Source organism: Elephantulus edwardii, unplaced genomic scaffold, assembly GCF_000299155.1.
Source record: "Elephantulus edwardii isolate Elephantulus edwardi_28Jun2011 unplaced genomic scaffold, EleEdw1.0 scaffold00031, whole genome shotgun sequence".
NCBI lineage: Eukaryota > Metazoa > Chordata > Mammalia > Macroscelidea > Macroscelididae > Elephantulus > Elephantulus edwardii.
Window position 1 is genome coordinate 6189911 of NW_006399781.1, and position 17188 is coordinate 6207098.

At 36.2% G+C, this 17188-nt stretch overlaps 1 protein-coding gene across 1 annotated transcript in view; it reads left to right on the plus strand.

Moving 5' to 3' along the window:
- ATP11B (ATPase, class VI, type 11B) overlaps positions 1 to 17188 on the plus strand; it is a 104418-nt gene that overhangs the window by 14202 nt on the left and 73028 nt on the right. The window contains exons 4-9 of the mRNA XM_006884050.1: positions 5570 to 5677; positions 5880 to 6008; positions 6947 to 7050; positions 8524 to 8571; positions 10903 to 10967; positions 12913 to 12994. Of these exons, the coding sequence (XP_006884112.1) occupies positions 5570 to 5677; positions 5880 to 6008; positions 6947 to 7050; positions 8524 to 8571; positions 10903 to 10967; positions 12913 to 12994 (536 nt within the window). The remainder of the gene's footprint in view (positions 1 to 5569; positions 5678 to 5879; positions 6009 to 6946; positions 7051 to 8523; positions 8572 to 10902; positions 10968 to 12912; positions 12995 to 17188) is intronic.

Below are 17188 nucleotides of genomic sequence, written 5' to 3' on the forward strand. Positions count from 1 at the left end.
AAAATTTACAGAGACTTTGGATTTCCATTCATTCATTGTTGCACTTTTCTCCCCTCCCAACTCTCCCCCCTAGTACACTACCCATTTGGAAAAGTAAAAGAAAAATTCTTTCATTGTTTTACAAACCCTCCCCCAGGTCCTCTCCACCATGTAGCCTTCGCTCTAGACTCCTGTCATGACAAAAATACCTAATCACATATCCCTTTTAAACCGTTTTCTTCCTCATCTGTTTCAATGCAGTATACATTGTTGAACCCATGTACTCTGTTTATTAAATAGAACTACAATCCACCCAGTTGCTTAAGGCACAAACCTTGACATTATCTTTGACCCTCATTTCCTTTTACCTTCAAGCTCTGTCGGATTAGACCAGGTTCTCAGCATCTCTTACCTGGATAATTAATAGCATTTTGACAACTTTCTCAGTTCTACTCTTACCCTTACACAACTTTCACATAGCAGCTGGATTGATCTTTTAAGATTATAGGTGAAATGATACTACACTCCCACATAAAACTCTTTCAAAAGTTTGCTGTTTGATTAAAGCCATCTTTCTTGGTGATTTGCAAGAACGTACCTGTTTTTTCCTTCCACACTGTTTCTGCTTTGGCAGCGTATACTTGTAGCTCTTTTCATTGTTCTCTATTCTCATGCTCATTTCCATTGAATGGAATCTGACTCATAGCTGACCCTCTGGCAGGTTTTTAGAGACTATTCATCACACAAGAGGAGGCGGCCTATCTTTCTCCTAAAGACCCACTGGTGGATTTGAACCTCTTGAGAGACTTGGCCTTCAGGTTAGCAATACAACTCTCTACAGACAAACCACCAAAGCTCCTGTTCTCTTTTACTCCTCTCCTTTTGTGTATGTTCAAGTTAGTACTGACTCATAGCTGACCCTCCAGTGCATTTTTAGAGGCAGTAAATTACACAGAAGGGGATCACCCGCAGAGTAATTGGTAGATTCAAACCCTGTACCCTTGGGATTGCAGCTCTCTCCCACACTTCTAGACAGGTTTTGCCTTGTCTTTGTTTTGACTTTCACAAGTTTTGTTGCACTTCCTTTCCTATCTGTTCCCCTCTGCTCTTTGTTCCTGTAGCCACACTGTTGTCCTTATCCTCAAAAACAGTAAGTATTCTCCTTCCTTAAGACCTTGTCACCTTCTCTCCTCTCTTCTATTGAGTTCTCACACTAGATAATTGCTTGGCTCATTCCCTCATTTTATTCAGGTCTCTTAATTTAAGCTTTCCCAGGCTACAGTGTCATGCTCTTATTTCTTTTTCTGCTCTTGTTTCTTATTATTTGTTAACCATATACTGTTTAGTTATCTGTCTCTTACATTTCAGTGTTAAGCTCTATGTGGTCGGAGACTTTGGTTTATTTCCAGGGACCAGAGCAAGACCTAAGGCATGGTAGATTTTATTTTTTTACCATTTGTAACATTTTATTAGCCAATTATTATTTATAAATTACTATCACAATTAATTTGCTTATAAAGAGGACTGCCAAGCTTTTCTTATTTTATAAGTAGTACCATAGAAGAAGCAGATGACAATGTTCTTAAAGCTTAGGGCCTCACAGAATCTAGGATGCTTAATTTTCTCAGACATGGTAGCATTTCTATCAGCATTTGAAAAATCTTGTATTAGAGGAAGCATTGTGATTGTACTTATGGTAATGCTTATAAATATCTGACTGAGTTCCTACCAAACTCTGCTTATGAAGGCCATGTGCTGGCATGGTGGTCCAAAAGGTAGTCTCAGTATTCACATGTCCTAAATAAAATCTCTGCTTTCATGTTTCTTGAAAATCCATTTCCTTATAAAGTGTGCTTAAAAAAATAATAAAAATACAAGGCAAGTATTTCCCTCTTTTGTTAAAATGAGTTAAAAAAACTATAATAGCTAATTACAGAATTGAATTATTAAAATCCTTCATGGAAGATTTGTTCCTCACTTCCTTGGATACAAAAATAGGTTTGAGTCTCTCTACCAAATACAAGGTTCTTTGAGTTCTTCAGAAGCATATAAGTTAAAATCCTAAAAGATAGAAAGTTTTTTTTTTAACAAAAATATTTGGGATATTTTATACTTAGTATTATTACTTAGCAATCCAGTTTATATTCATACATTTGATTCATTGATAGGCAGAACATTATATGTACACATAGCATCAAAAGAACCTAATAGACAGCAGATATTTTAACCTTGATTAAGAACAAATGATTTATTTTCTTGTATTTTTTTCAAAGAAGATATTCCACCTGTAAATTTAAATTTAGCTGGCCCTTTTCAGTCTTGTTTTCTCCTCAGATTCCTATTTCTTAGTAGCACGCCTGGCTTGTACCTGTGCATACTCTTCTTGGGCTTTCCTAGTGGATGTTTTCTTTCTATTTTCCTTTTGAGTGACAAAGGAGTTTACTGTTTTGTTCCATTCTTCTTATGGCAGAGACTGATCAAAGCCAGGTTGTTCTTCAGATAAAACCTGGTCATTGCTACACTGCTCTTCTGGTAAAGGCTGGTTGGCCTGTTCTTCTGGTAAAGACTGGTGAACTTTTTAATGCTTTCTAGCCTTTCCTCTCCAGCTAAGTAGAGGTGTTTCATGTGACCTGGGATCAATCTGTGAATTGGGATTCCTAAGGAGTTTGAGCCTTTTTTTACTTCCATAGTAACTTCTTGTAACTTTGTTGAATTTTTTTATCTTTGAAGTGTAAAACCTTGTCCTTCATGGATGCTTTCTACAAAGTCTTTTTGGTGATTAGCTCGCCACTGCCTCTGCTTTATATTTTTATACTTCTATTCAATCTGAGACATCCCCAAACTCCATGCAAGATAGCTTGCCACAGGCTGTGCCAGCACCATGGCCACCACCCCCTCAACAGAAAACTGGATTTTAAATCAATATTTGTTTGATAGGTGAGTAAATGAATGAACTTATTAAATATTTTAGAGCAATATAAAGTTTTCTTATATTTCTTAACCTTCTGTTAAATGTGTGTGTGTGTGTGTGTGTTTGTAAGTGTAAATGTGGGCTTGGTTTAAGTAGAGTGTGATTTCATTAATCAAGCTGAAAAATTACTGGATAATAATAAAAATTGAAAGCTCCTCTCTCCAGAATGATTTAATTACCCAAAATCCAGTGGGAATATACAGAAAGATTATACCTCTTACTCCTATTAGTATGATTATTGTAGTGGAATACTAAATTTAATTGCAACTACGGCAAAGTGTGAAATATGAAAGTTTTTCTTTTAAGTCAAGCATGCATAAGTTTTACTCATCAGTCAACACAAAAAATGCTTCCATGTGATGCTTCTAATTTATATATCCATTACTATCATTACATAAACTTTGAAAAGATTCAACAAGTTAAAATTACCATTCTCTTAATTTTTATTTCTCCCCTGTTAGATTGCCTTCACACTCTATTTTTATCCCAGTGAGAAAAGCTCTGTTAGCAGTTACAGACCCTTGAATAGGAATGAGGTTGTCAGGTTGGTTTTGTTTTTTTCCTGTTTTCTCAATATTATTTTACACATTAGGTCTTCTTTCAAATTGCCTCATGTAAGATGTAATGTCTTGCTCAATAAAATATCTGACCCCTTTTTGATCTTTAATATTTGTAAGATAGATGCACAACCAGGAGAGAATAACAGTGAATGAAGCTTCTAAAGATTGAGTCCTTATGTGCATCAAAAACTTTTACCAAATAGTGTTAAAAGAAAGCCTACTGGCTGGGAAATAATTTGGCAGTAGATCTCTTAATGAATGTTTACAGAATAATACTTAGGGCCTCCACAAGAAAAAGACTAATAACCCAGTTACAAAAGATATGGCAAGACTTTTAACAGAGGAAGACATTTGCATGGCCAACAACAGATGAAGAAATGCTCAAAATCACTGGCAATAAGAGAGATGCAAATCAAAACCTTAATGAGATACTATCTCAGTCCAGTAACAGTGGCAAAGTTAATAGGATAGTAAGTAATAAATGTTGGAGAGGATAAGGAGAGATTGGAATTCTAATGCACTGTTGGTGGTATTGTAAAATGATACAAATGATTCAAACCATGCACCTTTGGGTTTGCAGCACAGCTTCTTGCCAGTAGGCCACCAGAGCTCCCTGAGGAAGCTATTATTTGTAAGTTAGTCAGGACACACACACACAGTGCTCACAGACATAGGCAAACGTGTTTCTTCACAAATAAAATAAAATAGATCTTATCCCGTTCCGTGTAAGTCTTTACCTGTTAGTGTTGTTTTGTTACTTGTACTTAAACTGCATCTTTAAGACATTGAATTTTCTTTAAAATTGCAGGTAAATTCTTTTCCATTTAAAAATTATTTTACTTCTTAATATTTAACATGAAATATGAACATTATCTTTCTTAGGGCGACCCATATGTTGCTGTTGCTAGGTGTCACAGAGTTGCCTACGACTCATATAGCCTACCATATTTTTTAAAGAATAAAATTAATTCTGCTGGTCTGTTGTTTAAAAAAAAGCAAAAGAGCTCAATCTTAATTTCAAAATCTGTTCCTCTTTTCCTATTTATCATCTGTAATGATGCTCTGTGAATTCATATTCTGTGAGTAAATTATTGTTTGTTCTTTGAAGCATTAGAACTTGGTGACTGGGTAGGTGTTAGGAACATCTGGTGTGTGCAGCTTGGCAGATGCCATTTGCTATTATGGGGAACACTGGAAGTGAAACCATATTGAAAATCAGTTTAGTTTTGTTAATGTATTTCTGAGGCATCAAAATGGAGCTATTAAAACAGTGTTGTATATAAGGGCAATAGGAGCTAGAAATAGGAATTTCAGAATAACCAGTGTATTTATGGTATTTGAAGACACAAGGATAGAATGAAAATTTCCTAGTGAGAGAGTGAAGAATGAGTAAAAAGCTAAAAATTCCCTAAAAGAAATTGAGAAGTAGCTAGGGAAGCCTGGTGGCTTAGTGCAGAATTTATCAGTCTGCTAACTGAAGGTAAGCAGTTCGAAGGCACCAGTTACTCCATGGGAGAAAGATAAACAGTCTCCTCCTGTAAAGATTTAGAATGTTATAAAATCCAGTAATGTATTTCTCTGACTAAGAAGCAATTTGATGCCAGTGGGGTTTGGTTTGGTTTTTAACTAGAGAGTAATGCCCTGTATATGCAAATAATTGACCTCTTCAACTGCTAACCTAAAGCTTGAAAGTTCAAGTCCACTCAGAGGCACTTTAAGAGAAAGGCTTGATGCTCCTGAAAAATAAGTCATTGGAAACTCTGTGGGACATAGTTTTGTTCACGCACACGTGGGATTGCTGTGATCGGCTTTGACTTAGGAGCAGCTGCTAAGTGCAAGTAGAATTATGAGGAAAACTAGGAACCTGCTTGTCATGAAAACCAGGAAAAGAGAGTGATTCTAATAAAAACAAATGTCAAACAGCTATGAACATATATACACCAGCATGCTTGAGAGATATACTAGTGACATGTTTCTATGTGTCAGTTTTCTCACTTGATAAAGATATCTTCAGATTATACTGAAAAAATAAATTTTCTACTGTTTGGATATTTTACAGGGATATGAAGATTGGTTACGACATAACTCTGATAATGAAGTAAATGGAGCTCCTGTTTATGTTGTCCGAAGTGGTGGCCTTGTAAAAACTAGATCAAAAAATATTCGGGTATGCATCTAGTGAATACTAGAAATAAGCTCCATTGTGGCAGTATAGGACATAATTTTAATATGATGGCATTTTATTTGAAAGCCTGCTTTACTGTTTTAAAATTATATGAGAGGTGACTTGTTCAGAATCTAGTAGAAGTAAATTTGAATATTCCCTTTTAAAATTTGTGTATTCATTTTTTCCCCCAAATTCTTCATAGGTGGGTGATATTGTTCGAATAGCCAAAGATGAAATTTTCCCTGCAGATTTGGTGCTTCTGTCTTCAGATCGACCTGATGGGTCATGCCATGTCACCACTGCTAGTTTGGATGGAGAAACTAACCTGAAGGTTTGTTCATTGACATGTTATGTTCACGTATTGCTCTTGGTGAACAAAATGTCTTTGATTTATGGCAGTATTTCCCTTTGGTTAAGGTGATAAAATTGGGTCTGATAAAGTAGAATTTTTTAAAATTATTTTTTAAAAGAATGAATACTATTTATATTTATTTCCAAGGAGCCCTTGAGGCATAGTGCATTGTGTGTTGTGCTGCTAACCCCAAGGGCAGCAGTTCAGATCCATCCAGTGCTCCAGAGGAAAAAATTGAGTAGTCTCCACCCCCTGTAAAGATTTATAGCTTTGGAACCCAGTAAAGAGGTTGCTATGTGTCAGAAGTACCAGTGGGTTTGATTGGTTTTTGAATATTTCTTTCCAAGAACAACTGGAAGTATTTTTAGGCAAAATAATTTTTCCTACATTGTTTCAGTACTTTTTTGATAAAGAGTAAATTTAAATTTTCTTTGTCTCAGAGTGTAACCGGTGATGAAAATTAATTTATTTTTCATTTAAAAGTAATACGTACTTATTAGGAACTTTGAGTAATAGTGACATACATACAAATTTACTTTGTGGTAAGGAGTTGCATTACCAACACAAAGGCAAGCAATGCAAATGCAGTACTTGCTCCATGGGAGAAAGATGAGCAGTCTCCTCCCATGAGTTTTACAACCTCTGAAAACCTACAGGAAAGTCAACTATGAGTCACTATGACTTGGCAGCATATGAACAGCAGCAGTGTGCATATGGCCTCTATAAACTACTAATCAAGAAGTTCCCTTTGCTTCCTGTTGGCTTTACCTCTTTCCTCTTTTGCTATCTAGTAGATTATTAAGTACAGTGTGTCATGATTTAATCTGTAAAAAATGTTTTGTCTAAGATAGATAGATAGTAAGGTCCCCTTTGTGTTTTAAAATTGCACTATTTAGTCTTTTTTCTTTTTCCTCTAGACACATGTGGCAGTTCCAGAAACAGCAGTATTACAAACCGTTGCCAATTTGGACACTCTTGTTGCTGTAATAGAATGTCAGCAACCAGAAGCTGACCTGTACAGGTATGATGTGAACTATATCATCCTCGGTTCACATTCCTTTTAAGTTCTATCTCAGACATCGTTTAAAAACACATAGACCCATATTGCAATCTTAGCTGATTAAAGACATTAGAGAGGAGAATGGAGTTGCAAGTAAAGGGAGGAAAAAACCCTCTGAAAGTACATAATTCTAAGCAAAAGGTACTAGTAGAGAAATAATACTCTTGTTCATGTGTCCCTTCCATTATATTCTGTTTTGCTGTATACTAGTCTGTTTACTTATTAACTTTAATAATGATAATAGTAGAAGTAAGGTGATTTTTTAAAAATTACTGATAAATAATTTAGGAAAAAAAGACCTTTTAAGCTCCATGAAAGCAAGGGCTTTGTGTGCTCATGGTTCCATCATGGAGATGGTCAGCGAGGCACAGTAAAAGGCAGAATTCGGTTGTTTATAAAGGCACTGAGTCGTAGTCAGCTCATTGACACCTAACAACGTTATATTAGCATGCTGTCTTAAATTTTTAAAAAATTTATGTAGTCATCTTTAAAAATTTGCTAAACTGTTAAAGATTTTATTTCTAGAGAGATCCAGAAAAAGTAACACCTTTTAAACTTATTGTTTAGTAAGGAATGTGAATTAACTTTTCTGTGATTTTGCCAGTTGTTCTGGGCTATGGAATGGGATTTTCACCTAGTAACTGGTGGTAGACCAGCAGTAACAATTGCAGGGACAGAATCATCCTTAGTTCCTTAGCTATCTATTTTTTGTTGTTGCCTTAGAGGAGTCTCTGGTGGTGCCGACATTTAATGTGCGTCACTGCTGACTGGCAGGTTGGAAGTTCAGTTCTCTTGGAGATTCAGGTCTGTCTTGGGGGGGAAAAAGATTGGCCAATTACTTCCAGGTCAGTTCATGAAAACCCTGTGCAGGACAGTTCTGCACTGAACAGGGGCGTCACCAGGAGTTGGAATTAACTCCATGCGCCTCCCCATTACAGCCTTCCCCCCACTTTCCAGATAATCTTACATGTTTTGAGTTCAACTCTTTATAATGAAGGTTACGGTATGCAGTGGTATAAAAATCTTGCATTTTCCATTGAAGTGCCTCTTAGGATTTTTCAGTTAATGGTAAAAAATGTGGAGTGCATTGAACTAGAAGATATATTTAATTGTGAAGAATTAAATACTCTGTTGCTATCATTTCCTACCTTCAAAGAATTTTCCACCCCCACTTATTAAAAACTAGAAAATGATACACCATTATATATCAGATTATTCTAACTCAGAGGTGGAATGAGATGACAGAAATATTAAAGACTAACAGAATTTTTAATGACCAATAAGTATAAATCATAACTTTAAAACTATGTTCATATACAAAAGTTGCACCTTATTTTTTGTTTAACACTAATACCAACATTGTGTCTAAAATTTTCCACCCATTATTGTCATAAGTGATAATATGTTTTTGTAATATGGTGAATTCCTTGATAGGTTCATGGGACGAATGATAATAACACAGCAAATGGAAGAGATTGTAAGGTAAGAACAAATTGGCATGATTTGATACTTTTAAATGAAGACTTTTTGGAGGAAGGAATAAAAAAATTAAAGATAGATACTGTATAGTACATTTTGACTAAAGGTTAATTTTTTTAATTTTGGCATTTCATCATCTTATTTTTAGAGTAACAAGAGTGAAACAAATCCCATAAAATGATGTCAAAATAATGTAATAGGATTACTTGTGAAGTTGTATTTATTTTTCTAATAATAGCAGGTAGTAACATCAGAATGAAATAATATTTCTTCCAGTCTTCATATATTTAAATATTAGCACTGAAGCTCGAGCTTTATTTAATGCATGTTGTTATTATTGTTATTTTTATTGTTGTTAAGTGCCATTGAGTCATAGACGACTCATAGCAACCTAAGAACAAAAGACCTAAACTCCGTGGTATAACTATCATCATTTCTCTAAGTTCATAGAGTTGCTGGAGTAGCAAATAAAAATTATACAGCCTTCATTTCAAAAACATTCATCTTAAACTATTAAACCTTAACCTAGAGCATTTAGTGGTTAATGGAGAATTTTCTGATTGTTTTTTGTTTCTTTTGATTTTTTTTTCCTTAGTATTCAGGGTAATTTCTGGATCTTAAATTAACTATTTTGTCTATTTTCAATGTTGTGCTGATAGTATGGAGATTGCACCGCAGGCCTTCTTTAAAATTAGTCCTTCTATAGTTCTAGTCAATTTGACTGTTTACTTCTTTTCTGGGGATGCATTCAGTTTATACTAGCTATTTGCAATAAAACTCATTAAAAGTTGAGCATTTTGAAATTAAATCCTCAAGACAAACCACACAAAATATCTATCATCCCTTACTCACATTTTTGTAAACATTAACATTGGAATAGGAGCTCTGGTGGCCTAATAGCAAGAAGCTGCAACATAATCCCAAAGGCACACAATCGCAGTTTGAGACCACCAGCTGCTCTGTGGAAGAAGAATGGATAATTTCCTCCCATGCGATGAACTGCCTCTGAAAACCCACCCACAGGGTCAGTCCCCTCTGTGGTACACAACAACAACATAGAAATGCATTTTACTCTGTTAGTAACAAAGACTCAGAGTAGGATCCTACTGAATAACTGTGTCTATGTTTTATTCATGAGAGAGAAGAGAGATTTTATTTCCATAGTAAAATAGTAGAAAGTGTATGAATATGTGTAGTCTGAATCACTTTAAGGTATTGTCGCTTGTAAGGGAAAAAAACAAATTATGCCATCTCATCTCTTTTTAGAGTGGTTGCAAAATTTAGCCATGTTCTTTGACTAAGCATCCTGAGTAAACTGGTGAATTATCTTTCAATGTGAAACTTTATATCTTTATATCTCAATTTCATATGTTAGCGTAGATTTAAAGCATTCCATTCATTGTTGGGAAAACAGCAAGTGAAATAGATCTGCTTTATAGACCTTGATTGCTCCTTTGATTTTGGTGTATCTACAGAGTGTACTCTGGGTGCCCACACTTGTTACCATGTCCTAAACACTTATTGTTTGGTTCAGTCTATTTTTTTTTTCATAGTATTTGCATTTTTAGAAATCTTCAAAATTACCTCAAATTTTGATTTGGATCACTGTATATGCATGTTTCGGAAAACCATCAAAATTATTAAAAGACTTTTTTTTTACTTGCCTATAACAGATCCTTACTTTTTTATCACTAAGAAGATGCACTTTCCTTTCTAGTTATTCCTTCTCATTTTATATCTCCTTTATGGAGAGAAACTCAAACAGCCAGAAGACCAGTTCTCCGAGACGTGTGCACTGCAAGTAGTCCAGTTGTCCTGTGCGAGCTTCCTAGACAAAGCACTAACTCACTTCTCTACATGATGTTGCAATCCAGCTTAACTTTAATTGTGCCAAACTCATGTTTCCATACATAAATCATTCTACATTTTATGTTCACATTGCATTGTAATTCTGTATTTTTCCTTCAGCAGCTATTTATTAATTTTGCTCTAAGTTTAAAAAAATTCATCTTGTGCTAAAAAAAGTAAAATCATTGCTTAATCTTTTATGTTCTTTTATTTTACATTTAAAAATCTGAAAGTAATGCCTTTGTGAGTTTGTTTATAGACATAGTCTTATTTCTGAGCCGCTAATCTTAAAGTGACTGAAATACTAAAGCAGGTATATGTTACAAAAACTAACACCATGATTCTTTTGGGCAGCTTTATAGTTGCAGGGCTTTTGATTTGAGGTGAGAACAGTGTTGTAACTATAGCTTAAGTGCCCTCTGCTACTACTTTAGAATTACACTGAGTTTTTTAATATATTCAATACTTTTTGGGTTTTGTTTCCAGACCCCTCGGTCCAGAGAGTCTCTTGCTTCGAGGAGCCAGGCTGAAAAACACAAAAGAAATTTTTGGTTTGTACATATTTAAAATTTTCTATTTATAGTATTTATATGAAGTATTTAAAAATACACAGCATTTATAGCCTTTTGATTAAAAAATTAACTTTATGTAAATGTTCATTAAAATTAATAAAATAAAAAATTTTAAAAATTAACTTTATAAAATATTGCTTATAGTATTAATTTTCTTGGAAAGATTGGTGTTAATGCTGTTTTGGATTGTATTTTTTGTAGACTGTAACCTTACGAATATCTGCAAAACATAGTTCTAACAAGACAATTTCAGCACTGTGGCAGGGGCAAATAAGAAACCATTAAATCATGGTACAAAAAAAAAGTCACATCTCTAATTCCATTGTGATTGGTTTTAGATTGTATTGATAAAATTGTTAACTCAATTCTTTCATTCATCTGGTTTTCTTTTTAATACTGGTTTACATATAAAGTTCATATACACTGTTTTTCATACCAGATCTTTCTCATTCCTTTACCTGCCCCTCCCTCCACCCATCAAATTGTGGGAGCCAATGATTAGCCACTTCCACCATCCTCACCTCTCTGTACCTACCCTAGCCCCCTTGGATCCTCATATATGTTCTACAATCCTCATACACATTCTACACTAATGGTCTTACACAGTATTTGTCTTTATGGGACTTAGTTCCCTTAGCAAAATGCTCTTTAGATCTATCCCTTTAGGCAGCAAGTCCTTGTTGAACATTATATACCAGATAGTGAAACATGCTGATTGGTCAGAAGGCTGAATGAGTAATGCCGTGGCCGTGGAGATCTAAGTTAATTACTATACACTGAGTCAACTCTAGGCAAATTGTAAGATTAATGATGACTCATCTCTCAGTTATTCCCCATTTGAGAAATGTACCTTCATAATTTGCCTGGATTTTGCATTCTTATTCCTCATTTGTCTTTTATTTCAGTTTTTTTGTTTTGTGGGAGTTTTTTAACTCCCTGTGATCCCCCCCCCCCATTTTTATGATCTCAGAAGAGCTCATACACATTACCATTGAGTTGAAACCAACTCATCAACCCTCCATTGGGTTTCTGAGGCTATAAATCTCCCTGGAAGAGATTATCCATCTTTCTCTTGTGGAGCTCTTGGTAGATTCCAGCTGCCAATCTTTTTGTAATTAGCACAGCTCTTTAGGTATTGTCACCCTCCAATAAAGATATCTATATATTTTTTAAAAATAAAGGACTAAGGAATCTCTGGTGGCCTAGTGGCAAGATTCTGGCCAGACATGAGCTATCCCATAGTGTTTCTAAGACTGAAGATGGCAGCAGATACGGCAAGGTTCAGAGCCATTGCTTATAGAGTTGCTATGAGTCTAGTTGACTCGACCACACATAACAACAACAAATCTATATATGGAGGCAGATTGCCTCATCTTTGTCCTTTAGAGTGTTTGGTAGATTCAAACCACAACCTTTTGGTTAGCAGCTTGCGCTTAACCAGCTGTGCCCCAGGACCCCTACATTTATGTTAACAAGCTAACTTATTAGCTCTCCAGTCCTTAGTGATCTCCAGATTCTGGCATTCAGGGCCCATCACACTTTGATCCCAATCTGTTGTTCCAGCCTAAGAGGACAATACATTTGTGTAGACATTTCTCTACTTGTTAAAACCATTTGCTCCATATATTATGGACATCTTTGCTATCTTTATCTTTCCAAATTCTTTTCTTCCATCAATCTCAACCTAAAGGGTATCACTCTAATTCAGATGTTGTAACTAAACTACAGAATCCTAGGCGATCCCCCACAGAGGGTGAATAACTAGAGTGCTCTAACTCTGGACTTGGAAACCTTTTTAAAGCTCTGAAAAAGCTATCTTGTAACACCTCTCAGATAGTAGATTTTCCTAAAAACTTTCATGTTACTGTATTTCTTTCTTGTGAAACATGCTACAGGGCTATTTTAATAGACTGTTGTTTTGCAGGTGTTGCTATATACACTGGAATGGAAACTAAGATGGCATTAAATTATAAGAGCAAGTCACAGAAAAGATCTGCAGTAGAAAAGTAAGGAAGCTATTTGCATTTGTTTGTATATAAATATAGTCATGGATATATGTATTCATGAATGTGTAAAATGGAACGTGTGCTAAGTCATTCAAACAAAGGATGACATCCTTGAAGATAAATGTAGAGTCTTTTTTTTTTTAATAAAATACCAGGTGCTGTTGAGTCATTCCTGACTCATGACGACCATGTCTGTCAGAGTAGAACTACTCCTTAGGTTTTTCGCAGCCTATGATCTTTCTAAAGCTCATCATCAACTCTTTCTTTTGAAGTTTCTCTGTGTGGAGTTGATCCACCAACCTTTTAGTTAGTAGCTAGATGTTGCGCCATTTGTACCACCCTGGGATTCTGGTATATTTTCGTATCCATGTACCATTTGCATGATATTTGCTGTATGTTTAACTGCTAAATTAGGATTTAATAAGTCCATAAAAACCTGCACGCAAGTGTTTCTAGCAAATTTATTCATACTTGCAACATTTTGAAGTAACCAAGATGTCTTTCAGTAGAGGAATGGATAAACAAACTGGTATAGACGTGAACTATCTCAGAATAATATTTGTCAGTGAAAAGAATTGAGCTATAAAGACATGAAAAACCTGTTGATGTGTCCTTTATGATTCCTTTACTTTATGGTGTTCTGGGGAAAACACTGAAGAGACTGTGAAAAGATCGGTGATTGACATGAGCCTTGGGTAAGCAAAGGAGAGGGATAATTAGGTAGTATACTGGCCATTTGTCTTTTTGTCTTAGGCCAGAAGAGCCTCCTTGTATTTTCTTTACATCTTAGTAGCTTCAAGAGCAATTGTTTTAGCTGTATTTCCTAAGCCTCTAACTTGCTTTTCTTTTCTGTGTACCATCGAATTGGATCAGACTGTCACAAGAGATTGTCCCTCCTTCTCCAAAGGAGCAGCTGGTGGAGTCTAATGACACACCTTCGGGATTGCTGAACAGCTTCTTAACACTAGGCCACCAGAGCTCCTTAGACCCTAACTTCTTTTTTTTTTTTTAGACCCTAACTTCTTGTGCTTACAAAATCTCACACTTTTATAAGTCTGGACACTAGTTGTAAAAAGAGTAAGGGAGGCCTAAGGACAGCTGAGTCTGACCTCCTCTAACTCTGCAAGGAGGCGTTACTCCCCCCCCCCATCCATTGAATCCATATCACAAAGCTAATTCCCATATAATCAGACATGCCCTCCATATTCCTCCGTCTCTTTCTACCAAGTCTGTAGCATCCAGATTCAGTTACAATAGCTGACAGACCTCACAGAACCATACTCGTGATTAGGGAAGTTTACTAGAGAAGTTACAATTGAGTTTGGGAACAGGATACATGGAAAGAAGAGTTGAGAAGTTGCTTTTGGCCTGATGCAGAAGGCAGAGGCCTGAGGCCATATGCATATCAATGGAATATATTAAATGATATTTAAGAGGGAAATTGAAACTAAGAATTCTTGCTTTTCAAAGTCTTACATGTTCAGGTTTATATTTATTTTACATGATGGATATTAATGTTTTTTTGTTTCCTTCTATGTGATATTAAGATGTACAGTTGAAGTGATTACTGGGTATTGTAATTTATAGAAAGAAAGCATTTAAGTCTGCTTTTTGCTAATACTTGAATGGATGTGCTAAATGGAAGATTTGCCCTGGAGATATGTTTGTTTAAAGTTGTTCTTAGGAAAGTTTACAGAACACTTCAGGACCTCTTCAAAATAAAGACTGATAACTCAATTGTGAAATGGCCAAAAGACATGGAAAGACTTCACAGAGGAAGATATTCAGATGGCCCACAGACAAATGCAGAAATGCTCCAATAAGAGAGATGCAAATCAAAACCACAATGAGATACCATCTCATCTCAGTCACACTGGCAAAGTTTAACAGGACAGCAAGCAGTAAATATTGGAGAGGATGTGGAAAGAAAGGAAGTGTCATACCCTGTTGGTGGGATTATAAAATATTACCACTCTACAAGGCAATTTGTTGTTTCCTCAAAAAAAACTGAGTATAGAAACTCAGTGTTGTTGTTCCATACTGTGGAGTCAGAACCGACCTATAGGTGACCCTCTGGCAGGTTTTCAGAGGCAATTAATCGCATGAGAGGAGAATACCCATCCTCCCCATGAAGTGGCTGGTGGCCTCGAACTACATACTTTGTGGATTGCGGCACAGCTTCTTGTCACTAGGCCACTCCACTGTTAGGAATATACCTCAAGGAAATTAGAACTGAGACACAAATGGAGATTTGTGCACCAATTTTCATAGCAGCATTATTCACCATTGCAAGAACGTGGTAACAGCCCACATGTACAACCACAACTGAGTGGATTGAGAAATTGTGGTATGATCATATGGTGGAATATTACACAGGACTCACTCAGGAGCAGTGATTCTGAACGATACCACCTAACTTGTGAGAAAGTGGAAGGCATTATGCTGTGTTAACTAACTCAGTCTTAAAAAGACAAATACTATTATTGTAAAAGTAGAAGGATCAGAAAAAGAATCCAAAAATTGGAACAATACATTGACAGAGAACTATTAGAAATACAAGCTGGATTTAGAAGAGGTCGTGGCACTAGAGACATCACCAATGTCAGATGAATCCTGGCCAAAAGCAAAAAGTTCCAAAGAATTATCTATCTGTGTTTTCATTGACTACGCAAAGGTATTTGCATGGATCACAACAAATTGTGGTTAACCTTAAGGATAATGGGAATCTCAGAACACTGGATTGTGTTTATGTGAAACCTGTACTTGGATCAGGAAACAGTTCTCAGAACAGAGAAAGAAAACACTGCATGGTTCAAATTCAGGAAAGGAATACATCAAGGATGCATCCTGTCTCCATACCTTTGCAAAGTATATGCAGAACAGATCATTTGGGAAGCTGGGCTTTAGGAGGAGGAGTGGAGCATTGGAAGAAGACATATCAATACCCTATGTTATGCAGATGACACAACCTTGCCTGCTGAACTGAGGAGGACCTGAAGCTCTTGCTGCAGAAGGTTAAGGAGTGTAGTCTTCATTAAGGATTGAAGCTCAACATCAAGAAGACAAAGATTCTCACCATTGGGCCATTTGGCAGCACCATGATAGATGAAGAAGAGATTGAGGTTGTTAACAACTTCAGCTCCATAGTTAACACTCTTGGCACCAAAGGTCAGGAAATCCAAAGACGAATTACACTAGGAAAATCTGCTGTCAGGAACTCTTCAGAGTACTGAGAAGCAACTATATCAGTCTAGAGACTAACACCTGATCCAGGCCATAGTCTTTGCAGTTACTTCTTATGCATCAGAAAGTGGGAAGTGACTAAGGATGATAGAAGAAGAATTTATGCCTTTGAGTTGTACTGGAGAAGAGTCTTGAACATACTATGGACTGCCAAGAAAAAAAATAGGTCTTTCTTGGAGAAGGTAAAATAAAATTTATCCTTGGGGGCTAGGATTTTGAAGTTCAGTCTCACATACTTTGGGCATATGGACAGGAGGGATTGGTCCTTGGAGAAGGATATCATGCTTGGAAGAGTGGAAGGACAGCGTAGGAGAGGAAGACTCCGCGTGAGATGGATTGATGTAGTAACTGGGCAACGGGAATAGGTGTGTCAGAGTTGGTGAGACTGGCTCAGGACAAGGCAAGCTTCAGAGCTATTGTGTATAGGGTTGCTTTGAGTCCCAAGCTTCTTGATGGCATATAACTACTAATAAAATGTGTATGAAGATACAAGTGACAAGGAGTGGGAGTAGAAGGGTGAGGAAGAACAGGGGAAAATCACAGAGTCACCTAATTTGGTGGGTGCAGGGAGGGGTAAAAGGAAATGGGTAAGATCTGGTGGGGAAATGAAAAGATGGGATAATGGTGGGCATAGTCCAAAGGTGATTCATTTTATAAAGCACAATGTATGAAATGATTAAATGAAGCATAGTGTCAGAGAAGGAAACATATAAAACCCCCTCAATATTCATGAATAAAATAGAATTTATGTGAATAATTATATGCATGTCAACAAAAACGACTAGAACAGTATATCAGCAGAGAACTGCCAGAAGTCCAGGCTGGGTTTAGAAGGGGTCGTGGTACTAGGGGTATTGTAGCTGATGTTAGATGGATCTTAGCTGAAAGCAGAGAATACCAGAAGAATGTCTATCTGTGTTTCATTGATTATGCAAAGGCATATGACTGCGT